A 26,436-nucleotide genomic window follows, 5' to 3' on the forward strand; every position below is an offset into this window, starting at 1 on the left:
GACAGGCTCCCCAGAACTTGGTGCAGAAGAAGGCATTTCACCAGATATCATTCACCTGACATGCTACTCCTGGTGAAGCTCTGGCTTCTACACAGCAATTGTCCATTTTTTCAGCTTGCCACCCTGCTTCAAAGGCCTGCTTCTCGCTAAAGTCTTAAACTGGTGCTGCCCCACTTCAGACTGCAGATGTGGTGGGAAGGGGGGTCCTCACATGGCAGGATGCTCCTCTGTACATTTGTCAGCATAGAAAACTAGATGCCAAGACAAGGCTGTTCCATGACATCTAGTGTACTACGTAGGACAGGTTTGCATTATTTTTATTTGGTTTTTTTGTGGGGGGGGAGGATTTTACCAGGTGAGCCTCCTCTGAAATGGTACAGCCTGTGCATGTGCTTACCATCTCTGTTAGAACTAGGCCTTATGCTTGCAACTTCCAGAAATCAATAGCTTTAAGGGGGTGCTCTATGTGATCATCCACACATCACCTACGTCTTCAAATGCACATATATTTCCATTGTGGCTGCCTCTTCAGCTTTGGAGCTCAAACCTAGAGCTCCCCCCACCCACAGAAATTGCTGAAGGTTTTGACAGACTTAATGATTCTGTTGTGCCTGTTTTAGCAATGTGCTAGATGCTGTATGATTTTTAATTGCATTTTTATTGCTTCTTTTGTTCCTTACATTGTATTTTATTGCATTACAAAATGAGTCCCATAAAATATGAGAAATAAAAGAAGCAATGAAAAAACAATTACAAAATTAACATGAGTATTAAATGCGGACACACCGTGGGCCACCTGAGTGAAGCTTGCAGACTGCGGGTGGCTCCCTGGTCACAGTTTGGGAGCCCCCTCATTGCCTCTGGGGTGGGAATAGGGATAGTTTGGGGGGGATCTTCCCCATCCCTCCTTCTCTCTGTCTCTTGTGTCCCCCCTCCCTCTGGGCACTCTGCCACGCTCACTTTTGTTCATGGCCTTCTTGCGTGCCTCTTCTGTTTTCTGTTTTTGTTTTTTTCTCGCTCTCTTTTCCAGGATGCTGCCTCCCAGCCCAGCCCTGTTCTCCTTCTCTTTAACCTCTTGCGCGCTCTTTCTCTTGGGCCTCTCTGTACCTTCATCCCTCTTCCTTCCCCTTGTCCTTACGGATGGGCCTTGGCTCCTCTCCCCCCCCCCACCCCCCTGCACCCGGAGAGAAAGAGAGGGAGAGCGAGAGAAGCGCGCCCGGAGCAGTCAGGCAGAAGGGGGGTTCTGCTCACACATGGAGTTGATCAGAAGAGAATCTCTGAGGTTTTCCGGCTCTTACTTTGCCGATGACGTGATCCTGATCAAACCAAGATGTTTGTTTTTGAAAAAAAAAATCAAATAGAATCAAGAAGGTAAAAAGAATGGGTTCTTCCTGCCCCTACTTTGTTGCCTAGAGGGGGTTGTGCTGGGCAAGTCGAGCCCCACTGGAATGCAGCCTGGGGGGAGGATGGTGTTAAGTCTGAGGGAAGCCCACAAAAACTTTGATTTGTTGGGGACCACATTTCCATGGTTAATCATGAATGAGCACTTGTTGCATGCAAAGTGCTGAGCGATTCTTATTTGCCCTCACAACAGCCCTGTGAGGCAGATTCCTTGAAAATGCCTATTTTACAGGCAGAGAACTAAGGTTGAAAGGTATCCTAGGCCGTTCAGTGAGCTCTGAGCTTAGTTGATGTTTGAATCCAGACCTCCTTGGTCCAAAGTTAAAGGTCTGCCCTGGGGGGATCTTTCCAGTGCTTTTATAGCCCTGTGTGCTCCTATCCTGCCATTGTGTGATCTGGGATTAGATGGGGGCCCTTCACCAAGGCGCTGTGGGCTAACTTCTCTTCATTTACTCCTGCGTCCAGGTGGACAGCGACACCATCTGGAACGAGCTGCACTCCAGCAATGCGGCACGCTGGGCAGCTGGCAGTGTCACAGAACTGGCCTTCAAAGTGGCCAGCAGGCAGCTCAAGGTAAGAGGATGGCAGGGAGGCAGGGCAGCCCTCCTTCCACGAAGGAGCACGTGTCTCTGCAGATTCTGTGGCAGAATCTCTGAGTAGAATTGCACAGAATTTCAACAAACCTCTCCACAGCCCTGTCTACTTTTGTCCTTTTCTTTCTTTTTGCTGCCACCACCCAAATTGTCAGAGTGCTAAGAGGGGGAGAAAAAAATTGCAGGTGTTGGGTGAGGCCCCCAAACCAGCCAGGTGTATAGGGCCAAGGTCTCTACAGTTTGTAGGCTCTGAGTTCATAGCAGAGAAATACACTTCTGGAAGTGGCTTGGAAAAAGGCATGGAGATGATTCCCGCAAATGCATAGACAGGCTATTTGTATTCTTTGTCCTCAGCATCTCATATTTCTTTGGGTGATATCCATCATTAGTCATATGCAGAGCAGACCCATTGGAATCTGGGCCTTTAGGTCCACTGATTAGAGTGGATCAACTCTGGTTATGACCCATGTTGGCTATAACCCTTCCTTCCTTCCTTCCTCTTTCTTTCTTTCTTTCTTTCTTTCTTTCTTTCTTTCTTTCTTTCTTTCTTTCTTTCTTTCTTTCTTTCTTTCTTTCTTTGTGTCTAGTCCTCCTTGTTGCATGGGGTGGAGGGTGGATTGAGGAATGCCTTTCTATAGCTAGTCCTTCATCCATTCTGTCTCCAGTTTCACTGTCAGATATTCCAAGCCATTTAATAAACCAGGAATCTGAAAAGCTGATGCAAAACTCAGCAGATGTGTGGAAATAGATGTGATTTGCGATCTGATGAGGCTGATTAGAGTTTCTCAAAAGTTTTGATTTGTTATGGTGCAGAACACACACGCATCTGAAGAGAGGGGAGACTGTTCCAGTAGACTTGCTGTGAGAAATTACTGCTATTAGGAACTTACAGCAAGGTCTTGCTCAAAAATCACATCCTGCAGTGAAGTCACAATGGCAGCTGGGAGGAGGAGTGCCTTTTCTGTAGTGGCCCCAAGGCTTTGGCATAAACTTCAGAGGAGGTGTAGCAATGTTTCCTTTTGCTGGGTTTTCAGTTGGGGGGGGGCATTTCTATTCACAGACATTTGGCAATTGCACCAGGGACATTTTAATTAAGGCTAATCTGAATGTTTACCTATTTCCATTTTCAGGCTGAATTTCTCTCTCTCTCTCTCTTGATGAGGGAAAATGCCCGCCCAAAAAAAACCAACAAATCCCACCCCTTAATGGACAGCTTTTTCAAGCCTATTCACTGCTGTTCGTTTCCCTTCTCATTGCCTACTTTTGGCACATCCTGCCCCCAGTAGAGTGAACCCAGTCACTCAGGGCAAACATAATGGGTGTGATGGTGTCACATTTAAGTACTGATGACATCACCAAGGGCAAACAAAATCAGCTGAGAGTGAGGGCAAACATTTAAATGTTTAGCTTTAAGCCTCAAAGTGGTATATGTCTGTCAGTATTAAATTGTGTTTACATGAGTTTGCTGTTATTTCCTTTAGATGTATAGTTTGATGGAGTGAGCAGTGTTGTAATTGACTTGTGTCCCATTGGAAATCAGTGGGACTCACCTTAGTCACGACTCAGTTTTCACCTGGACTTAAATGGGAACTGAGTTAAGCGCTTCTTTGTCTAACCATTTCAGTGGAATAGTCAAGCACAGGTTTAAGTCTTTCCCACCAAAATCGGCCAGATCTTACCCAAAGGAACAGCCTTCTTAGTATGTTGCTTCAAAAAAACCAAAGAAGAGTGATATGACATCTTTAAGGCCAACTCATTTATTGGGGTGGGGTGGGGTTCTAACACACAAACAAACACACCAAACCTCATTTATTCTGTTTGGGGGCCAAAGCCTATCTTGTCAGATGCTAGAAATAGTCACCTAAGTGACAGAGAGAAGAGCTTCGCTTTGGCTGTGATGTGCCTATGAAATGTAATGAATACAGTAAGTGCAGTAACTAGATCTAAAGAATAATGAGACCAAGGCAAAAGAAAAAGAAAGAAAGAAAGAAAGAAAGAAAGAAAGAAAGAAAGAAAGAAAGAAAGAAAGAAAGAAAGAAAGAAAGAAAACAGAAGAAAGTCCAGTTATTTAACTTGCCGTCACATATATTCAGACATGATTCGAAACAAGTAGAAGTCAAAAACCACTTCACTTATGATTACTCATCCAATATCTATGATTTGATACTCGGACCTTTAAAATATCCTTGAAGCACTTGTTTTATTTTAAGCAATGTAGATATTAGTAATGACAGCAACAGTAATAGCAATGATGCCGCAATGCTGTTTATCAAACCAGTCACCCAGTTTTTGTTTTTTATAATGTTTTTTGCAGAATGGCTTTGCTGTTGTACGACCTCCTGGACACCATGCAGACCCCTCAACTGCAATGTAAGGACTGCACCTCTCGGGGAGGAATTCACTGTTGTGCTGTTATGATAGTTCCATCTGCACAAGCATTTCTGCTTGCCAGACAGAACAACCCCCACTCTCCTCCCCCCATGCTCATTAAGGGTTTCTCCCAGAACCACGTTTGGATTTGGATTTGATTTGATATCCCGCCTTTCACTCCCTTTAAGGAGTCTCAAAGCGGCTAACATTCTCCTTTCCCTTCCTCCCCCACAACAAACACTCTGTGAGGTGAGTGGGGCTGAGAGACTTCAAAGAAGTGTGACTGGCCCAAGGTCACCCAGCAGCTGCATGTGGAGGAGCGGAGACTCAAACCCGGTTCTCCAGATTACGAGACTACCGCTCTTAACCACTACACCACACTGGCTCTCAACACCAGTTGTGCTAACTGGAGGTTTTGTGCAGCTTGCAATAGCTTGCCCTTTGTCCAATCTGGCCCTTTGTCCTCTCCTTCCTGCGTCAAAGCTTTTCATCCTAATGAGAAGGTGCCCTTTGAGCCCATCATCCCAGTGCTCCAGACTTTGCACCATTTCCCAGTTGCAATCCAGGCACCATTTGAGATGCTAGTCTTAACCTATAGAAAGTGGTAAAAGTCTTGGCCTGTACAAGAAACAACGGCACTTGAAGGATTCACCCTGGTGCGGACATTTGAGTTGCATCACTTCAGTGCACAGCACCTGTTGGCTCTCAGCTCAGCACATGAAAAGATTCCAGTGAAAAGCATGGTGTCTGAGACAATGTGAAAGGTTTGCATGTGGTGTCTGACCCCTGGTTGCTCATTCACACATGCATGGCACCACCTGATGCTGCAGCTGTGAAGCGATGAGCATGATGTTGGAGCCAGAGGAATTCTGAGCTCAGGCTTTGGCAAGTCTCCAGGAGAAAACAGTTTTCTGGTGGCAAGGGGGTCAAAAATGTGTCCTTGTGATGCACTTTTGTGGAGTCCAAAAGAGGTGCACAAATGGAATAGCACAACAGATTTCATCACCTTTGCTGCCTGTGATCTGGTCCTCTTGAGGAATGTCAAAATTCGGTCCATATTATAAGACTTGCCTTTGACAAGGGACAGGGAGTGGTCCATTCCATGGAGGCAACAGTACACAAGGGAGGACCTTGGGTGCCCCAGGTGTGGGGGGTGGGGGAGTACCCCAGGGCACTGTCTGTCTTGGATGCTGACCTTCTTGCCTTCACCCTTCCTTGCCAGGGGCTTCTGCTTCTTCAATTCAGTGGCGATTGCAGCCAGGCAGCTTCAGCAGAAAGGGAAAATCAGCAAGATTCTTATCATAGACTGGGTGAGTCTCCATCCACCAAGCTGGTCTTTCTCCCTCTTCCCAGACTGCAAGTTGGTTTCCCATGATTCTTGCAGGGATGTAGAATGCAAGCTTAGGGTTCAGCAACCAGGCGAGGCAGTGAGAGTAGATGGCCAGCAGCTTCCCACTCCCACCCCTACAGAACGAGGTACATCCACCATCCTCTTTCTGTAATTTTCATTGGATGCTGAAGATGCATCTCTTTACACACCTGGCCTTTAACCCCTGAGGTATTTATTTTAGGGCACCACCCTGGTGTCTGCATTGTAATCTGTTTAAACTGTTTTTAATATTGCATTTTTAAATTGTTGTAACCCATTCCGTGACTTTGTAGTGGAGAGCGGATCAGAAATCTAATCAGTAATAATAATAATAACAGCATTCTCTCACATTGTCTTGCCCTCTTCCTGCTCCTCCTCAGGATGTTCACCATGGCAATGGGACTCAGCAAGTGTTCTACAGGGACCCAAATGTCCTCTACATGTCTTTGCATCGCCATGATGATGGCAACTTCTTCCCTGGAAGCGGAGCAGCCGAGGAGGTGAGCTTTTGTTGAATGGTTCTCTTCTTCACAACCCTGGAAAGACAGCCTCTTGTTAGGGGAAAGTGGGTAGGAGATAGGACAGGTTGGGGGAAACCTGTGGCCCTCCAGATGCTGTTGGATTGCAGCTCCTATCATCCCTGACTATTCACCATGTGAGCTGGGGGTGATGAGAGCCAGCAACATCTGGAGGGACACAGGGTCTGCATCCCTGAGGCAGGAGGCATCTCAGAATTGAGGAATGCAAGCCAAGCAACATTGTTTTATAGCCAGTGTGGCTATAAAATCAAAATCAAATAGTGATTTTTTGCTTCTGGAGACCTGACTTCAAATCCTGACTTAGCAGCTTTGGGTCGAATCCTGTGTAGTGCTAAAGTGAACGCCCTGTGGGACATAATTGGGAGAAGAATAGGGTAAAGAGTAAACCCTACACAAGAGTTCCTAAGATGGTTGGATGGTGCCTTGTACGCCTCCTTCCTGTAACTCCTGCAGCCAAACTGGTGACAAACATCTTTCTCTGCTTCCCTGTGGACCACATCACTGAGGCTTAGAGTGGGGTTTGTCACCTGGGCAGCCCAGGACCTCCAGACACACTGCCCAGGCTTGCATCCCCGAGAGGTCACTTTGGTGCCGCTAATGCAGTGAAAACAATGCAGGAGGTGGCAGTTACGAGTTGCCAGTCTCAGCAGCCACAGCAGGAGCTGTGATTCTCTAGTGGTTTGACTTCACCCCTGGAGGCACACTCCATTGTCTCTCGAGACAGACAGATGCCAACAGCAAAGCTAAAGCAAACATTTCTTTGGTGCAAGGATTTCTACCTGTGCAAAGGAATGTTCTCCCTCTCTCCTCCCTCTGCCCACATGCCCTCTAAAAATCTGTTCAAGTAAGCAGATTTGGGGAGAGTGTGGGGTATGAAGAGGAGAGAGGGGAAGCCCCATTTCACAAGTGCTGTCAGGTCTCATCATGCACTCACCATGTGACCGTGAATGGATTGCTACATCACAAGGGCCCAGGAATGATAGGTGTTTGGTGCCTCCACCAAGAAAAAGAAAGAAAAGAATATGGGTGATGCAAATGTATCTTTTTGTTTGTCCACAAAAGTCAGCAGGTTTGCATCATCCACCAGATCCCTGAAATAAAACTAGCCCAGGAATTGACTGATCCATTCAAACTGATAAACAGAACCCAGTACTCTCTCTCACTGCTTCTTTATGATTGCCCAGTCACAATATTGCGGAAATGGGAGGTGGCAGAGCTGGCAGAATGTTCCCTTCTGCTGGAGTCAAACAACATCCCTCTCATAAAAGCACAGGACCCTCCCAGAGACAAGGCCTACCAACCTCATGCTCTCTTATCTCCATGGCCCACAGCCCTCAAGCCTCTGTTTATTCTACCTGCCCTTCCTTTAAGTTTCTCTGTTTCTCCCCTTTTCTTTCAGCCACCCTTCCTCTGAGCACTCTGACCTATAATTTCTCTACCTTCTAAGGTCTCTTCCCAACCAGCTTCCCAGAACTTAGTCTTACACAGGTAGTTCAGTTTTCCCACAGTTTTTATCCTGACTGACCAACTTTCTTCCCTGAGCAACTGGGGCATTGGTGGACACATCAGCTCAAGCAGTCAGGAGGTTATACTGCCTGAAGTGCAATGCAGTATGAATAAGCCCTTGGAAACCTACCAGGATTTAAGCAGTGGCTGCTTCCAGTATTTACATACCACTTTCACCCATATTCACAAGGTTTTAAATGACAAAAATTCCCAGTTAGGAGCATAAGTGCCCTCTTTGAAGGAAAGCATTCTCAAGGGAGAACTCCTTATGGCAACACTGGAGAGCTCTAGCAGGAGATGGTGGGGATTCCTGCAAGCCAAGGGTTGGGGAGAGTCGGCCGAACTCCCTTTGTCATTTCAAATCCATCATGTTTTACAACCTGCTTTCAAAGGGGCTTAGCGCTGAGAGTGGCCAGAACTATAGTTGCCTCCCATCTGGTTCTCATCTTTCTCTGTGAGCAGGAGATATCAAAGGGGCTGAGGGATTGTTTATGATGCTGTGCGAATCCCTGTGAGACTGTGGCGTATCACCCGAGGCTCCCCTCCCTGCGCTTTATGAGCTGTTTCCCCCTCCTTCATCTGCCCCACTGTCTATTTTGATGTTGCAGCTCTGCCGAGACTCAGGACTGGAGCAGAATTCTCAGGGCCTCTGGTATGGGTCCCTCCCCCCCTCCTCCCTCCCAACTAGCTTACAAGTTAAGATATAGATGTGCAGAACTACAGGCAACAACCGTTTGGTGGGGGGGGGGTATTTCTGACCCTCGCGTGTGTCAATGCCCCCGCCCCTGTTATGCCCCCTTTTCTGGCCATTTCTGGGTTGTGCTGATGTACAATGTTAATTGGACATGCATAAATTTGTTTTCTGTACACCAGATATTATCTCCTCCCTCCCACCCACCCACTGCCCCCATCACCCATTCCCATTTGATTTGGTTTGATTACCCTTGCTACCATGGAAAAAGGCCACTGCTCTGGCCCCTCCTGCAAAATTCCTGTCCTGTCCTGTCACCTGGTTGCATCCCAAAGATGATGAAGGCTATGGAGCAAACTCCAACAGCTGGCATGCAACTCAAAGTTCTACAAGGACCATTGAAATACATGTAATAAAAGTTAGTATATGCCAGTCCTGCTGTAGGCTATGCTTGCTCTCTGTTTACAGCAATAAAAAGCCATATTTGGGGACCTAAGTTACCTCCAGGGTCAGCGGGCATCTGCCTCTGAATATCACTTGGGAGTGGTATTCACATTCTCCTCACAGGGAGGAGAATGCTGTTGCCCTCATGTCCTGCTTGTGGTCTTCCCATGGGGACGTCAGGTTGGCCAGGGTGGAAAACAGGGTGCTGCATGAGCCTTTGGTTGGCTCCAGCAGGGGCTGCTCTTACATTCTTTTGACCTGCTTTGGACTTGCATTTTCATTTGGCATTATGGTGTGTGGTGCAAGCATTTAGACACACGCACACAAATGCACATGACCATGCCCACAGACAAGCCCCAAACTCTCTGCGGTATCACCAATGGCAGATGAGCACTCAAGTTTTGAGATAATTCTTGATTTAGCTGGCAACGTAGAACTGGGGCCCACCGTGCAGAGGGGTAAAGAAGTCAGCGTGCTTCCTGTACGTGGAGCTGCAGCTTGGAAGAAGTAGCTAATCCTCTGCTCACATTCTTAACGTATCACACCACATGAGCATATTTCAGAAAGGAACAACTGCCCATTCTATGTGTCAAAAACTTCTATTGCTTTTCTGAAACACTTTTGTATGTGAATTTGGCCTCACAGCTATGAGCTGTTCCCCTTACAAATCTTTTCGGGCTCCAAAATTATTTGGGAGATGCCTTACTCTGGATCTCATGTGCAGTGCCAAAAGGGCAGGATCTTCTGAAAGGTGACACGGCAGTCCTGGACAAAGATCCATCAAGCCACATTAAAATTACAGTGGTACCTCGGGTTACATACGCTTCAGGTTACAGACGCTTCAGGTTACAGACTCCGCTAACCCAGAAATATTACCTTGGGTTAAGAACTTTGCTTCAGGATGAGAACAGAACTCGTGCAGCAGCAGCAGGAGGCCCCATTAGCTAAAGTGGTGCTTCAGGTTAAGAACAGTTTCAGGTTAAGAACAGACCTCCACAATGAATTAAGTACTTAACCTGAGGTACCACTGTACTGCTTTAGCAGCAATGTGAAAACCTTTCATTGTGGTGATAGGATCCTGGATCCCCTGACATTACTTACAAGTACTCAATCGTTTTTTGATTTCTTACAATCTGGGGGTTTTATTTTAAAAAACTTCTTTTGTGCATTGCATTCAGTACATGTTTAGAAAGACACATTAATACATTTAAGAAATGGATATATATTGTCATCACCATGAGGCTGTTTCCTCTAGTGAGTCTTAAAATGCCACTGTCTCCCCATCCATCATGCAGCACAGAAAAGAGCCAATTTTAATTTGAACTAGGAAAATGCTACGAAAACAACTTGCTTATCCCCAATATTTTTCCTCTAGACATTGCTGGACTACAGTTCCCATCATCCCTGACCATTGACTGTGGTGCTAGCTGGGGCTGATGGGAGTTGAAGTCCAACAACTTATAAAGACACCCCCGCCCCCAGATTGGAGAAGCTGCCTGTGGTTCGTCACCAGTCCCTCTCCTTCCCAAAGAAAAACACAGCACCTGGGGTCTCCTGTCCTGAGAAGTTGTGGATTTGCTTTGTACTTTAAAGAACATTTTTAGAAGTTTACATTTGGACCTCCATCTTGCAAGCCACTGTGATATGATCACACAGAAGCAAAGTATATTTAAAAACTGATTCAAGGACACATCTCCAAGTTACATTGTTTGTGCTGCTCTTTTTCCTGCTATTGTAAGCAGTTCCATAGATACCCAGTGTTGATGAGAGTGTATCCAATTTGCCCGGGTCTTCTGAGCATGTTATCTAGTACATCAAGAAACCCAGTGTGGCCACCATGGAGCATTCAGTTTCTCCTGCTTCTCTCATCACAGCTGAATGCAGGGGGGTGGGGGGCGAAGCTGAAGTCTGACTCCTCCCTGATTCTTTTTAAAATAAAAGCTCCCTTTGTATGGCTCAGATGGGCCAGAAGAACACACTGCATAAGGAGCCTCTGTGTTGTTTTCTCTTTTAGGTGGGCTCTGGTGCTGGAGAGGGCTTCACCGTCAACGTTGCTTGGACAGGTGGCCTCGACCCACCCATGGGGGACCCCGAGTACTTAGCTGCTTTCCGGTAGGCCCCCCCTTCATGCCAGACTTCCTGTGGCTCCCACAGCTTTAACACCAGTAGAGTCTTCTTGTATTAACCTTTTGGTTGCATTTGGAACAAGTGGAGGATTCAGGGTCCCTCCAGACATCCTTTTTATTGTGCATATATGATGATTTGTGCTCATGATATTATCAGGGTGGTTATATGTGATCACACTTCAATAACGCTTTTGCCTACAAAAGCTTTGGGGTGGACATACTGTTTCATTTCCAATCTGTGCATGCCCTCTAGCTTCCTGCTGAAATCCTGTGACTTTTTATACCATTTACATTTGAGTTTATTTGTTTTCTCCCACGTTCATTGAACCATAGTGCAGTAATGCCCCTCCAGGCAGCAATTATGTCGTAACTTTGGGGAAGAAACACAGAACATTAAAGAAAGCAGGCTGATGTGTGGACTGTCCAGTGTAAATCCACTACTAATTCATTATCATTGTGTCAATGATGTGTTACAAAACACACACATACACACCACCAGTCTGGAGTTCTCCAGTCTCACAGTTCTGTTTCTCTTTGAGAAGCATTCTCTTCTTATTCACTACTGGTGGCTTAATGAAACATTGTTCTTCATTTATTTAAAATATTTGTTCTGCACCCTTCATCGCAAAGCAATCTAGACAGAGAGATATTAACTAATACACACACACAAGTGTTGCACCACAACCAGGATACGAAAGCACAATGACAACAGATTCAGGCCACTTCTAGCTTGTCACTGTTTTGCAAGTGGATTCCAGTTCCATACTGGCAAATTCAGGTTGCACTTTTAAAGTGGATTTGGCAATCTAATCCACTCCCAACCACCAAAATCAGGTGTCCCCAAACTAAGGCCCGCAGGCTGGATAAGGCCCGAGGGACTCATTTATCCAGCCCGCGGCGACCACTGCCACCCACTCTTACCGGTGCTGCGCTGCACAGCTGCACACTTCGGGGTCAGAGGAGCACCGGAAATAGCTTGTGCGCATGCGCAAGCGTTATTTGCGCATGCGCACGCATTAATCCTGGGGCACATCCAGCTTGGAGGAGGCCCGTGCACATGCACACAAGCTATTTCTGGTGCTCCTCCGAACCGGAAGTGCACTGGAAATAGTGTGTGTGCACGCGTATGGGCACGTGCTCTCTGGCCCGCCATGCAATCGGCGCTGGAGACCCTGGCCCAAGGCGCAGTAAGTTTGCTGAGCCCTGCCCAAAATGGACCTTTTTTGGTAAGGAATGTGATTGTGGGGAAAGCACTGGAAAGTGCAGGATAACTATTGTTCGACAAAGCACCATATAACCTCCCTGCAAACAAATCAGGATGGATGCTCTACAGACAGGTTGTCCAGAAGTGACCTCAGGCATTAGTACCCATTAAGCACCTGGTCGGAAGCATATGTCTTTACCTGGCATCTAAAACTGATCAGGGTTGCCCGAAGCCCTATTTCAGAAGGGGGCGGGAATTCCACATTTGAGGTGCCAAGAAGACCCTCCCTTGGATTGCCACATGGTGAGCCTCCAAAGGTCAACTTCTGTTCTGAGTTTACAATTTAAGTTGGGAGGGAGAAGGTATGGTAGGAGATGAGATCAGAAAAGAAGACCAAACATTATTCCAGTACGCAACGGTAGCTGCTAGGATATTGTTAGCGCAAAATTGGAAAAACCCCAACACTCCAACTGTCAGAGAATGGCAAACCAAATTATTTGAGTACATAGAACTAGCCAAGATGACACAGAAAATCAGACATCAGAAAAATATAAAATTTATTAATGATTGGAACAAATTTACAACATATACAGAAGCAAATTTAGGAAACATTAAAATCACAGTAGGTGAAATATAAAACCTGCGACGTAAAGATTTAGTGAAATAAACTGCAGAGAGATATGGGGTCTGAACAGCCCAATCTGAGATGGAGGGAAGTCAATTACTGTTTTTAAAATAGAGTCGTTTGTAAATTGTTTGTGTGTTAGTTTATGGTCTTTTCTTTTTGGTGTTTCCTTTTTTGTTTGTGTGTTGTTATGTTTGTATCTCTAATGTTTTATGTCTTTTTTTGTGTATCGAAGAAATCAATAAAAAGATATTAAAAAAAATAAATAAGTTGGGAGGGAGAAACAGAAGAACGAGGAAACAGGCACGAGAGAGTAGCACATTCTAAATTCAATGTGCTCTGCAGAACCTGAGCTGATCCTTGCAAAATCTCAGCTCCTATATTTGTTCTACAGCTGTGCTGTTAGAAATTTTCAGTTTCAGATTCTGCACACAGTCTCAGCTTCTTCACTACCTAGCTAAGTAGGAGATACCTCAATCCGATCTGAGAAACTTAGTAGAATGAAAGCTTCAGTCTGCCCTTTTGACTTTACAACATGGCAATATGAACTGTTTGAATATGGTTACTGGTTTTATATTATCTGAAGGAATGCAGAGTTGCCTGGTTTTCTTTTTATTTTCATCACGAGGGGGGGAGTGGGGGTTGGTGGGCGGGGAGAACTTCAGAGTCAGGAAAGGAAGCCTTAAGGCTGCAATATTGAGTGTACATACTTGGAAGCGACTCTCATGGAATCCAGTGGGACTTACTTCCAAGCAAACATGATTAAACCTAGGACCAGGCTGTAAATTTCTCTTTCCTGCATTGTCAAAAAGTTGCACGCACACCTCTGCTGACAGCTCCAGCACTTCCCCCAACACACACTCCTCAGGCCCTGGCCCCCATCTCTGGCTGCCCCCTAGCAAGCCATCTGGAATCCTTAAGCCAAGACCCAAAGTTCTGTTTGGCCCCTTCTCACATTTGCTCTGTGGCATTTGCTTTGCTGCAGTGTGGCTTCTCCTGCCAGCCCCTCCCATACCATTGACCATGGTAGCTTGCAACCTCCAGCAACATCTAGAGAGTCCCACATGGACTAGCCCTGCTGTGGCGGCAATGTCAAAAACATGGTCCCAGTTTCTGAGAGATTTTGGACTTCCCATGTAATAACTGCAACAATTCTAATTTTTTGTACTTTTGGAATATTCAAAGCCCTTTGCAGACATTGTCTTGTTATAGTTATTACAACAGCTCTGTAAGATAGACCCATACTCTTATCCCTGTATTTTCAAAGGAATAGGGTCTGGGGCTCCAAGAGTGTGGCTACCCAGTGACTTAATAGGAAAGGCAAAAGTGAGACCTTCCTGATTCATAACTCAGCCACTTGTGGCCAAGCAAGACCTGATGTGTTTCACACAATTAGCACCTGTGTTAATTATGTGAGAAAAGTATATAGCATGCACACAGCACATACAGGGTAAGGAAATTTTTAACACTTCCCACTCCCACAGTGTTCCCAATCCAGATCACTCACACACACCATACCTGCTCTTTGCACTGTGTCTGACCTGGATGGAAGCTCTCCTTACAATGCAAATAAGCTAGCAAACATAGGCAGGCTGATCAGGGTCTGGAGCATAGAGAGGAACAAGGGATTAAAGCCCCCCATGCCCAACTTTGTGATGCAGTCTGGATCAGGGTCTCCATAGGTGCTATTTCAAAAAACACTCACCCAATTGTGTGACTAATGTCACGTGTGGTTTGGCCTTTAGCTGCTACTCTCCACTAGCTGTCAGTTACCTTCTCAGTGTGAGAAGGAGTTGCTCCTCAGTGGGGAGAGGGACAAGGGGTCCTCAGGCCTCTTCTTAGCCACGTGGCCAGAGCCTGCACTTCCAGGATTCCGTCCCCATGAATGAGGCTGAAATTGCTTGGCACAACCCCAGTTTGGAATCACAAACCCAATACGTGCCAAGCTTGGGCTTTGGAAAAAGGCCGCCCTCCCACAGCTGCCCAGCATATGTGCTTTGATTGCACTTAAAAGGGCTCTATAAATAGTTTTCCCCCACCCTCACTGTACACAGAAATGCAGCTCCCAGGCCCTATGGATATCATGCCTCTTTTGAGTTGCTTGGCAAGCATGACCCAGCTGATGGATGGGCCTTTGGAGTAGGCTGGGATTTCATCCCAGCGGGCAAGATTGCAGGCCTGCTGAACTTTCTGTATGAGAGCTGGGAAAAGCTTGCGCCACGGAGCATCTAAAAAGGAACTCAATCCTGAGCCAACTTAGCCTTGGCGTTGGTGGGAACGGGTCCAGGCCCGTGAGCTCTCGTCATTTCACAGGCAGCGCTACAGAACAGCCTCCTGATGCAAACAAGGGCTCTGGGTTGCTTTCATCCCAAGGCGACTGGCAAGGGTTTAGAAGTGGTCCCAGAAAGCAAGTCTGGCAACGCAGGGCTGAGAAACAGCTCGCCTCTGGCAGAGTGTCAAGGGGAAGGGAGGGAGGCTGAGCTCAAAACATCTGAGAAACACTGAAAGAGAAGAGGAGCAGGGAGAGAGAAGCCATAGGCCACCGGGTCCATGTCATACCACAGAAACTCAGGAAAGAAAGATAGCAAAAAGTAGACGATCGAACTGGGCACAGCTGGAGAAAGAGAAGTTCTAGCCCTTAATTTGCTAAATTGAGCTTTGGAAAATGCACAAACAATGGCTGCCAATGTCTCTGATGCAAGAGAGGGTGTTGAACATTGGCCAAGCTATCCATGTTGCTGAACCACATTCAGAAAATAAAAATCCTCAGAGTCCTGTTCATTTATTCATGTTTGGAGGGTGTTCTGGTTTGGGGGGAGTGTTTTGGACTGCTTGTTTGCTTAGGAGATGCAGCTACAGTCTCCTCTGAAAGACCTATGCTAGGTTGGAGAGTGCATCTCAACCCTCTCCCCCCCAGACATTTTCCTGCCCTCTCCTGCTTTATGGAAAGAAAACATTGGTTCATTAGCCATGGAAGAAAAGCTTCAGGAAAAGTTTTAGGACAGAAATGCACACTTACTTGCGTCAGATTTTCAAGGGCCTTCCTGGAGGTGCTCTGTCAACATTTGGTCAGCTTTTTCTTGTCCGTCATAGTCAGCGGGGCAGTATACTGTATTACATTTAACGGTTATATGGTGAAAACACTTCAATACATGTCCCCTTTTCCTATTTCAACTGTCCCTTTTATTTTTTGTTTGTCTGGTACTTCAACTGCATTGCTCAAAATCTGTGATAAAAACCTCCTGTTTCATTTTGTCCAAAAAGAAGCAGGCATTCTGTTACTGAGCTATGACCCTTCCATAATTACTTTATAAAGCAGCACCTTGGGGTAAAAATTCTATATGGCCCATTGTCTTCTGTTGATTGGTCTTAATATTTCATAGAAGATTGTATGTCTGTGCCTTGTGTTCTGTGGTTTGCTTTATTTATAGTCCACTTTCCGTCCATAATAGGATTGAGGATTGAATTCATGGGGTTCCCAGGTGAACCCCCACTTAGTCAGGGACCAGACCCCGACCCTCTTAACTTCAGCAAAGTGGCTGAATGATCAGGTGCCTTCAGGCCATGCCATGTGTAGGTTCTTATTCTTCCACGTGACTTGCAAAAATCAGAACGAATTATTGCAGAGAGGAAGGAAGGAAGGAAGGAAGGAAGGAAGGAAGGAAGGAAGGAAGGAAGGAAGGAAGGAAGGAAGGAAGGAAGGAAGGAAGGAAGGAAGGAATATGGATAGTCTCGAGCAGAAGTATAATGCATCATAAAAGCACACACAGTTCTGTGCCTTACACACTGAAGGCAGGTCATGAATTTCCATTGCAGAATTTTTGGTAGGGGTTTGATGCAGAATTCTGCACCATCCTTACAGCTAGAGTGTGTTCTGCTTTACTCTGGGAGCAGAAGCCCAGGAGCATTGAGTGTGCTAGCCCAGTGCCAGTGATGCTAGCCAACCTAGACTGTTGTTGTTTTCCCTCCTCTGCAGGACCGTTGTGATGCCGATAGCCCATGAGTTCTCTCCGGATGTGGTCCTGGTGTCTGCAGGCTTTGATGCAGCTGATGGCCATCCGCCGCCACTGGGAGGCTACAAGGTCTCAGCCAAATGTAAGGCTGCTGACAGACTGAAAAACTCATCCTTCTTTCCAGATAATTAGAAATCTGCCTCCATCACCTAAGACTGATTGGGGGTCCAGGTTCGGTCAGTGGTGTATCTGAAGAAACAGGACCCACAGGGTAGCTAAGCAGGGAAAGCGCTCTTTACAGTATCAGGACTTCAGAGTCTGTAATGGAATCTGGGTTCCCAACTAGTTTGTCCTAAAAAAGGCCAGAAAAGGAATCCATCAATTCAGTTATATCCAGAAAGTGTTTAAAGGTAGGGGCATTTATGTCTGCTTAGCACTCCACTCAAAAACTTCAGTAAGATTACTTGCTGGCGGGGTGCCAAGTACGGATTTAGTGCACTTAGTGACCCATTGATCATTATGTCCACATCAGCCTGGTCTGACTACAGATGTCACTCCTTCTTGGGGAAGGAAGCATTGCAGTGCTTGCCTTATGAATCAGCCACATCCACTTTATAACTGGGAAGAAGGTTCAGAGAAAGTGGGGTGCTGGGGGGGCAGAAAGGGTGAGAGAGAAGTGTGGAATGTCTGGGTGTGTTCAAGAGGACAGCGTGGGACATCTTCCATTTACAGGGAGGGCGCTCTTTTCTGTGAGGGCCATAAAGTTTAATTCTCCCATTTCCTTTGGCTTCCCTCCAGGTTTTGGCTACATGACCCGGCAGCTGATGAGTGTGGCTGGAGGTGCTCTTGTCCTTGCCCTGGAAGGGGGCCATGATCTGACTGCCATCTGCGATGCCTCAGAGGCCTGTGTCTCTGTCCTGCTGGGCAATGAGGTGAGTGGAGCCCATCCTTAGCAGAATCAAGGACAGCCTCCGGGGATTAGAATGATATATTTAGGTAACTGCCAGTGCTTTTTACTGGGGATACCCAAGGGTATGCAAGACCAGACCATTTCTCCCCAAATGCTAAAAGTGTGGCACTTAATATAACAACTTCATGGTGAGTTCCAGCACCTACACACACACACACACACACACAAAAGCACTGGTAACTGCCATCTATGTACAGGCTACAACTGATTATTGCCATCATGTGTGCGTACACAGCACCAAACCCAGAACTGACCCAAAATGTCACTCAACACGTCATGAAATGGGTGGTACAGGAATGAAGCAGGACATGCACAGGGGCCAGGAATGAAACCCCCATGCGAAATTGCCCTCGACTGTGTATAGCACTTTACAAAAAACCCCAGGTGTAATAGGACCCAATCTCACGAGGCTCACAATCTAAAATAGAAACAGAAAAACTGGCAGTGCCAGGGATCCAACCTGAGACCTTCTGTAAGCCAAACAGGTGATATCACCACTCAGATGTGGCCACTCCACAAATTTATTTCTTCCAGCCAGGTCTGGCCCAAGACATTTTGGCACCTGAGGCAAACCACAGAATGATGCAGGACCAATGGTCAAGGACGATGGGAGCTGTAGTCCAGCAACAGCTGGGGACCAAAGTCTGGGAAACGCTGCCTTATCAGGGATGGAAAACCACAGGCTCTTGCCCTTGGTACTTCCCCCAGCCCTCACAGGAGCTGATCTGTACTTGCTTGGGTGGTTTTGTCCAACTGGATGGGTCCACGCACCAAGACAGCTCTGAGGAACTCTGTTGCCCGATTGGCCTTGTCTTTGTTAGGAAATATCCTAACATCCTCCCCCTTTCCGGGGGAGACCCCCTTTTAAGGTTGTTAACAGAGAACAACTAAAGGTTTACGTACAGAGGTTGCAATTGGGTTGAACCACAGGTACTACAGGTTACACGGAAAGGGGGAGGATGTTAGGATATTTCCGTTCCACCTTAAAAGGGAGCAGGCTTGTGAGTCACAGAGTCTGCGTATTTCCTGTTCACAGGTTGTTTATGTTTGCTATCGCTTTCGTTTTCTCTCTCTGTGCCTGAATACGCTAGCAGGCGGTCATGCTTTTCTTTGTTCTGTCCAACATCGAATAAACTTGTAAATATGCTCTCCTGCTGTGCAACTTTTGCTGTGTGAATTCTGCTGAAAGGGTGTGCACCAGCCTAAGAATGTGGCAATCTGTTTCTGAGGCTTCGTGTCGCTAATTGCTGATACTGCATGTCTACGGGGGATCGATGGATGTCCGGAGTCCGGCTGGAGGCAGTGACGGTCGATGTCTCCCTGGCAGTATCCCAACAGTCTTTACTGCAGCCTGCCCTGCCCTGGAGTCTTCCTCTGACTTTGCTACCAGGCACCAGAGGGCAGCATTTCAAACTGCCTCCTGCTCTCCGTCAGTGCTGCAGACAGGTCCTCCCCTTGTCTCTTCAGCCTGAGACAAGTGATCTGGTCACCCAAGAAAGTCTTTTGCCACCAAGCCACTCGGTCTTCCTCTCAAGTCTAGCACAAACCAACATGGACCCAGCCTCCAACCCACAGGAATAGATTGGCCCCAACTCAATAGCACCTGGCCATTTATACCCTTCTTGTGGTCCCTCTTAGCCCAGCACCAGCCAATCACACAGTCCAAATGAAAATTCTAGGCCTGTAGTCACCAACCAGAACATCCCTCTTTTGCTACTGAGATATGCATCTCCACCCCTTCTGACTTTCACCTGACCAGGCAGAACCATAGAATTGTAGAGTGGGAAGGGTCATCTAGTCCAACCCTCTGCAATGCAGGAATCTCTCTTTTTTAAAAGTATTTTTTACTAACCGGCCAATCAAATCAAATTAAATCACATCACATAAATTCCGAATTACAAAGCCGAATTTTAAATTTTGTTGGGGGGACCCATATTTCAAGATCCGAAGGGGGATTCTGATCATCTTCTTGCTACTGCGTTCATGTCCAAATCAATCCAAATCAGTCCAAACAGAGTTCATAATTCTATCCAGTCTTATCTTGCTGTTTCCACATCACATCTTGCTCATATATTTTCTCTTTTTTCTTTATGATCTCTTCTGATAGTCTCCTTAAGCCGATAAACAGCAATAATAATCCTATGTGAATTTTCCATTCTTCCAGTCCTCAAATCGAGATGGTTTCCATATATCATCACCTTCATAGATAACATCGCTCTTTCCATCATTGATCTCATAAAACTGTTGCTCTTAAGTCCCACTGAGGAGTTTCAGCCACAATATAAAAACAGCTCTATTTCTCTCTTTCTCCTCCCAGACTCAAGACCTCCGACAGAACTTCCCAATATGGCAACGGCATTTTTAACTGCGTTATTCCAAAGCTCTTATACATTCCACGCTCTTCTTAAAACATACTTTGGTTCGAAAGTTTATCTCCACACAGCCTTAAATCCACAGCTTAAGTCCTTAAAATGACAATTCTGACTCGTGAGGGGAGGGGATTTTTGTTTAATCACATAAGGAAAGAAAGGAAAGGTTTTCCCCCTCCCCCATCAGTCATTTGCCATACCATATCTTGGCGTATCTTCTCATGTTTTATTCTTGTCTTGTTTTGTCAGAGATCTCTTCTGTTAGCAGTCTTTACTCCCCCTTCTTCCTTGAGATATGTGCATTCCTTCATCCAAATTGTTTCTTTTGAAGTCCTTGCAGCTAGTGGGACGGCGTCCAGGAGCGCCGGAATCCCACAGGAGGGCTTTGTGCCTAGTGCCCCCATCCCCACAAATTTGGGGGTGGTATAGGGCACAGCAGGCAAGGGCAGTCCCCCCCCCACCATCCTGGGGGGGGGGTAGGGAGGCTAATTACTCCCATCATAGCCTCCAAATTACCTCGTGTGGGTCGGAGAGATGTTATTGTCAGCCATCTTCCGATGCGCCCCCTAGTGCCCCCCCCGCAATGCAGGAATCTCAGCTAAAGCATCCATGACAGGTGGCTGTCCAACCTCTGCTTAAAAACCTCCAAGGAAGGAGAGCCAACCACCTCCCAAAGGAGTCAGTTCCACTGTCAAACAGCTTTTACCATCACAAAGTTCTTCCTGATGTTTAGTCAGAATCTCCTCTCTTGTAACTTGAATCCATTGAATCCTTGAAACAAGTTTACACCCTCTTCCATGGGACAGCCCTTGAGTTATTAGAATAGGGCTATCATACCACCTCTCAGTCTCTTCTTTTCCAGGCTAAACATACACAGCTCCTTCAACCATTCCTCTTAAGGCTTGGTTTCCAGACCCTTGATTATCTTGGCCCTCCTCTGAGCACATTCCAACTTCCCCCATCACACACTTTACAATACAAATGGCAGACCACCTTGCACCATACTCATTAAAACACAGATTAAACAAGCAGGATTATTTTCTACACCTTCTACAAGGGAATGTTGCCTTCAGGCTGAAAACCCCTTGCTCTGTATGGAAAAACAGTTTTTGTAAAACAGTTGCCTGCAAGCATCCTTTTTTCTTCTCTGAGGGTTCCTCCACACTTCACATTTCTGAGCACAATTCAAAGTGTTGGTGCTGACCTTTAAAGCCCTAAACGGCCTCGGTCCAGTATACTTGAAGGAGCGTCTCCACCCCCATCGTTCTGCCTGGACACTGAGGTCCAGCGCCAAGGGCCTTCTGGTTGTTCCCTCCCTGTGAGAAGCCAAGTTACAGGAAACCAGGCAGAGGGCCTTCTTGGTAGTGGCACCCACCCTGTGGAACGCCCTCCCACCAGATGTCAAAGAGAAAAACAACTACCAGACTTTTAGAAGACATCTGAAGGCAGCCCTGTTTAGGGAAGCTTTTAATGTCTAATAGACTATTGTATTTTAATATTCTGTTGGAAGCCACCCAGAGTGGCTGGGGAAACCCAGCCAGATGGGCAGGATATAAATAATAATTTTTTATTATTATTATTTCAATTGTTCCATGTTTTCTAGGCACAGGTCCAAGCGATTTTGCCTTGGCCCCTCTGCTTTCCCTCAGAAAACCCCTCTTTAGTGAGTGCTAAATTGGAACAATCAGCACTCCACAGAAAACCCGATTGTCATTTCTGATTCATCACTAGACTGTGAGTTTTCCCAGGGGAAAATGGTGGGGCAAGCTGAGGTGTGGATAAGCCCCGAGTCCATCTCCATGCAGTTGGACATGTGGATAAAGCTCACTGTGAGGACCTGCTTGTGTGCAAACCATTCCTAGCACAGTCTGAGAATGACAGTCACATCCCAGCCTGTTTTGTTCCCACAGCTGGAGCCTCTCCCCGAGGAAACCCTGCAGCAGAAGCCCAGTGACAACGCGGTGCGCTCCCTGGAGGCAGTGATCCGGGTACAAAGTAAGTGTGGTGAAGGCCCTTCCTTCCTGCACAGCAGGCTGTCAGGCGTGTGGGAAGGGTGGGCTAACAGGCAGCAGCTAGTTCTGTCATTTGCCTTTTCCTTGGTATCTCAGAGTTCAAAAGGAAAGGCTTTGCTTCCCTTTTCCTCAAGACCACAGCAGGAGAGAGAAAAGGTTAAATTCCCTTTCCACGCCTGTTCTGGTGCCATTGCAACACACCAATAGCTTGTTGTTTAAAAACCTGCACATGAAACGCAAAGGTGTATTTACCATCCAGTCTTGTTTTGCCCTGAGTTGCCACAGGCTGCCATCACAACTCAGCTGGGAGCAGCATCCTGAGGTTGTGGAGTTGGGTCAACAGGTTCTGACCCTCAAAGAAGCTCCTGTGCACCATTTTCGGTGCTTGACTGAGTACTGGCCAGTGGGGACAAGCCAGGCACTGATCCTGCTCTTCTGTTTCAGGCCAGTACTGGAGCTCTGTGCGGCGCTTTGCCCCCACTGTGGCCTATTCATTCCTGGAAGCGCAACATCATGACACAGAAGAGGTGGAGACGGTGACAGCACTGGCCTCACTTTCCGTAATGGCAGAGAAAAGGTGAGTTATGCCTTCTTGGACTATGAAAGCGGTTTCAGGGGTGAAAGTCGGTTTTGCAGGCAAACTGTGCACGCATGCACACATACAGCTATAAATATGGCTGCTACAACATTTAATTCAAAAGATAACCACTTGAAAGTAGGGAAGAAGCAAAATTTCCCAAATGCAAATCCTACTGGAGCTCATGTACCCTTCTGGGACACGCTGGGAATTCCATCAGACTTTTTTTTTAGGAACGGCTGAAATGCATTTGTTTGCAGGAGGAAACATTTCAAAGCGGCCATCCAGTGAGGATTGCAGCATCTGTTTCAGTGGAGGCTCACACTTTGAAGAGACAGCCACCACTTTTAGAAAGAGCCAGGGTGATATATTAGATGAGAACATTTGATTTAAATCTGGGAAACTTGGGTTCATGTGCGCACTTCTCTATGAACCCACTGGGTGGCCTCACATCCAGTCTGTCTCTCAGGGTTGTTGTGAGGACAGAATGCAAATATGGTCAATAAATAGATTGGTGGGCCCAAGTTCATGATAACTTTATTCCACACCTCCAACAAGAAACAGCTTATCTTTTGACACTCCATATTTGGGGCTGGAAGTGAATTTACTCCTAGTTCAGGTTGTGTGTTGATCCTCAGCTGTTCACAAATTATGCAGCACAGACAATATATGCTGTCCCACCCCAACCAAGAGGTCTGTTTTTGCTGCATTCTGCACCTTCTGAACAGTCTTCAAGAACTGTCCCATAAAGTGTGTGTTGCGGCAGTCAATCCTTGAGGTTACACATGCGCATATGATGGTTGCCAGGTGACCCGCACAATCTCAACATTCTCCAGTAGAGAACCCTGGCTCTTTAGCCACCTGTGATTTTACAAAGGTATTATCCTAACTGATTTCCTTTGCTTTTAGGCGGCAGGATGAGCCAATGGAAGAAGAGCCCATGAACCAGTGAAGGCTTGCTTCATCCTCCTACAGGAACACAGCTTACTTTGTGGCTTCTGACTCATATCACAGCCCAGGCTCCTGCCGGCCATGCAGCCCATGTTCCCCTGGAAAACGGACTAAAAGTTCAGGCAGAGACTCTGTAGAAAGGGCCTGTGGCAGGTGGCCAGGATTAATTGGTGACTCTGGGAGCTGCCTCATGTGGAACTCCACAGGGCAAGCAGCGGTCGCAAACCTGAAGTCCTCTCTGGAATCGTCTTGGGTTGAAAATCTGACATCACAAAGGGTTCCCAGTGGGACACAGGGGGCTAGATGCAGAACTTGAGAGTTTGCTCTGACGTTGGGGTGGTGCCTTTTCCCCTCCAGAACCAAAGACACCCCCCCTGCCGCCCACCACCACTTGGAAGGAGCCTGCTGAGGAGGAGCCAAGATGCTATTTCCCTTCCTTTCTCTAAGCAAGACATCGTTACCTTATGGTGCCCCATCATCACAGGAGCTGGGTTTTGCAAGGGGAGAATTTTCAGAAGAAGACATTTGGATGTCAAACAGCTCCTGTTAACCACTGTCCCAAACTTACCCTTTTTGTCTAGGACCTTCCTAAGTTGCACTATATACAGATCATACAGACACACACTTTGTCTACCTTCCATAGAACTTTGTGGGGAGCAATTGCACCTCCTTGTGGACTCAAAGCCCTTGGTCCACTGTTTCACCATCATTAAGGCGCTATGTAAATACACAACCCTATGGTGCTTGCAGCTGGTTTGTTTCTCCCTGATTCGTGAAAACAAGCAGCCTTATTCCAAAAAGCAAACTTGGGGTGGGGGTAGAATGGAAAACATGAGTGAGGAATTTGTCCTCTGTTATCCCAACCAATATGCAGACTTTGGATTCTTGTAAATCTAATTTGTTTGGGTTTTTTTTCCATGTTCCTTTTGTTTGTTTGAAAGACACAGGCTTCTAGTCCTTATGTTTTAAAATGTGCAGATGCTCCATTATTCAGATGAGCAGTGTTTCTATTCCACATAGCTGCTTTATGGTTTTATGGGATGGTAGATAATTCTCACCTGTAAAGGGCTGCTACTGACACAGCAAAATTTCTATGAAAAGGCATGTCGTCTTCATGCAGATTGACATGTGACTATTCTGCACACTTCTGTTTTGCTGTGTGTACAAGCAGTCTACGTATATTGGAAAGCTGCAGTCAGTTGGTTTTGGGCACCCATGGAAATGATCCCAATGCCATTTTTTCCTACGCTGAGGAAAATTGCCCTGTTCAATGGAGCCGCAACCCATTGTCAGTGGCCAGATTTGAGAGATGGGTGGTTGCAACACTGCAGGGTGGTCTGGCTAAGGAATGGGGGTGGAGGGAGGATACAGTGTACAGACAGACCATGTATAGAAACCGTTGGATCTCAACCAACCAGTAAATTCAGCCTTTGCTGCAGCCCATGCATGTTGCTTCTTGTAGCCCAAAGCTGGACCATTCTTCCATGTGTCTGAGCTCTGCTTCCATTTCTCAAACAACGGCACAACTAGAACCAGCCCTACCAGAAAGAAGGGCAAAGCAACCTGCTTTAGGCAGCACCATGAGAGGTAGATCCTGGGTGGGTGAAGGCAGGAATTGGTGTCCAGACCTTCTACTAAATCAGACCCTAGGTTCGTCCAGCTCAGTGGTGTCTAGCATTTCAGGCAGAGTTCTCTCCCAGCCCCACTTGGAGATGTTGAGGCTGGAGCTTAATGCCTTGGGCCTGCAGACCAGATGCTCTACCACTGCTGAGCTACGTATGGCCCTTCCACTGGTGCGGAGGGGGAAAATATTATTGAGATGCTATTGAGCTCTGTTTCAGGCAGCACTGAACACAATACACTAGCCTTATCCAAGATTGGTACTGGCACGGAGTCACTTCCTTCAGGACTTGCTGCAGTCATGCTGTAATGACAACCTGCTGGTCTGAACAAGTTTTCTCTACCTCCTTTCTCCACACTGCACTGAGACAGCCTGCGTCATTCAGAAACACAGGATGCTACAAAAATCGGAGTCTTGTGCCACCTTAAAGCAGGGTTTCAGTCTTAGGACTGCATTTGCTCATAGGAAATCTGCCAGGGAGGCAAAAGCAGTCCAAGCAAATGGATATGATTCTTTCCTTGGTGTGGTAGTCTACATTCCAACAAAAGTCAGAGGTTTCTCCATTCACACACACCTGTCTACAGTCAGGCAAATGAGACATTACCATAGTTTATAGATGCATCCCAACCAGCGGAAAAGAACTTGAGGCAGGGCATGGAGCAATCTGGAGAGGGGTGTGGTCTGAGGAGGAGGCATGGCCTGTGGATCTGCATTTGGCCCCCAAACTGGAGGTTCCACACAGCTGCAAATGAAGTTTGTTGCGGTTTGGACTTCTTTGACTTCAGCTTCCTCCATCAAATGCATGAATGGTAATTCTCGGTTGGCAAGTGTGTATACAGATACATGTGTGAAGCAGGGGTGGTGAACCCCTTTTTGGACAGAGGGCTGCCCACAACCTTTGCCGACCCTCCAAGGGCAGCATACCAGCAGTGGGTGTGGGTAAATGTCACTGCACACAAAGGCCCCCCTCCTTGACTGATCCAATGTGTTTTGGAGCTCTGGAAAATCAAGGAATAAAACATGCAAAGCCTCCCTGAGTACAGCACAGAAGGCTTCCCTGCTGCACACAGTTCAGGGGAAGATGCAGAGGGCGATGGAGACAAGGATGGGGAGGG

At 46.7% G+C, this 26,436-nt stretch overlaps 1 protein-coding gene across 5 annotated transcripts in view; it reads left to right on the top strand.

Moving 5' to 3' along the window:
- Positions 1 to 24,689, top strand: part of HDAC7 (histone deacetylase 7) — a 190,323-nt gene extending 165,634 nt beyond the window's left edge. For all 5 annotated transcript variants that reach the window (XM_081898110.1, XM_081898111.1, XM_081898109.1 and 2 more), the window contains 10 exons: positions 1,867 to 1,974; positions 4,309 to 4,364; positions 5,587 to 5,674; positions 6,114 to 6,233; positions 10,928 to 11,025; positions 16,845 to 16,963; positions 17,620 to 17,753; positions 22,071 to 22,155; positions 22,617 to 22,749; positions 23,659 to 24,689. In XM_081898110.1, the coding sequence (XP_081754236.1) occupies positions 1,867 to 1,974; positions 4,309 to 4,364; positions 5,587 to 5,674; positions 6,114 to 6,233; positions 10,928 to 11,025; positions 16,845 to 16,963; positions 17,620 to 17,753; positions 22,071 to 22,155; positions 22,617 to 22,749; positions 23,659 to 23,701 (984 nt within the window). In that variant the 3' untranslated portion in view covers positions 23,702 to 24,689. The remainder of the gene's footprint in view (positions 1 to 1,866; positions 1,975 to 4,308; positions 4,365 to 5,586; positions 5,675 to 6,113; positions 6,234 to 10,927; positions 11,026 to 16,844; positions 16,964 to 17,619; positions 17,754 to 22,070; positions 22,156 to 22,616; positions 22,750 to 23,658) is intronic.
- The last annotated feature ends 1,747 nt before the right edge of the window (positions 24,690 to 26,436 follow it).

The sequence above is a fragment of the Podarcis melisellensis genome, assembly GCF_964234715.1.
Source record: "Podarcis melisellensis genome assembly, chromosome: 2".
NCBI classification, from domain to species: Eukaryota; Metazoa; Chordata; class Lepidosauria; order Squamata; family Lacertidae; genus Podarcis; species Podarcis melisellensis.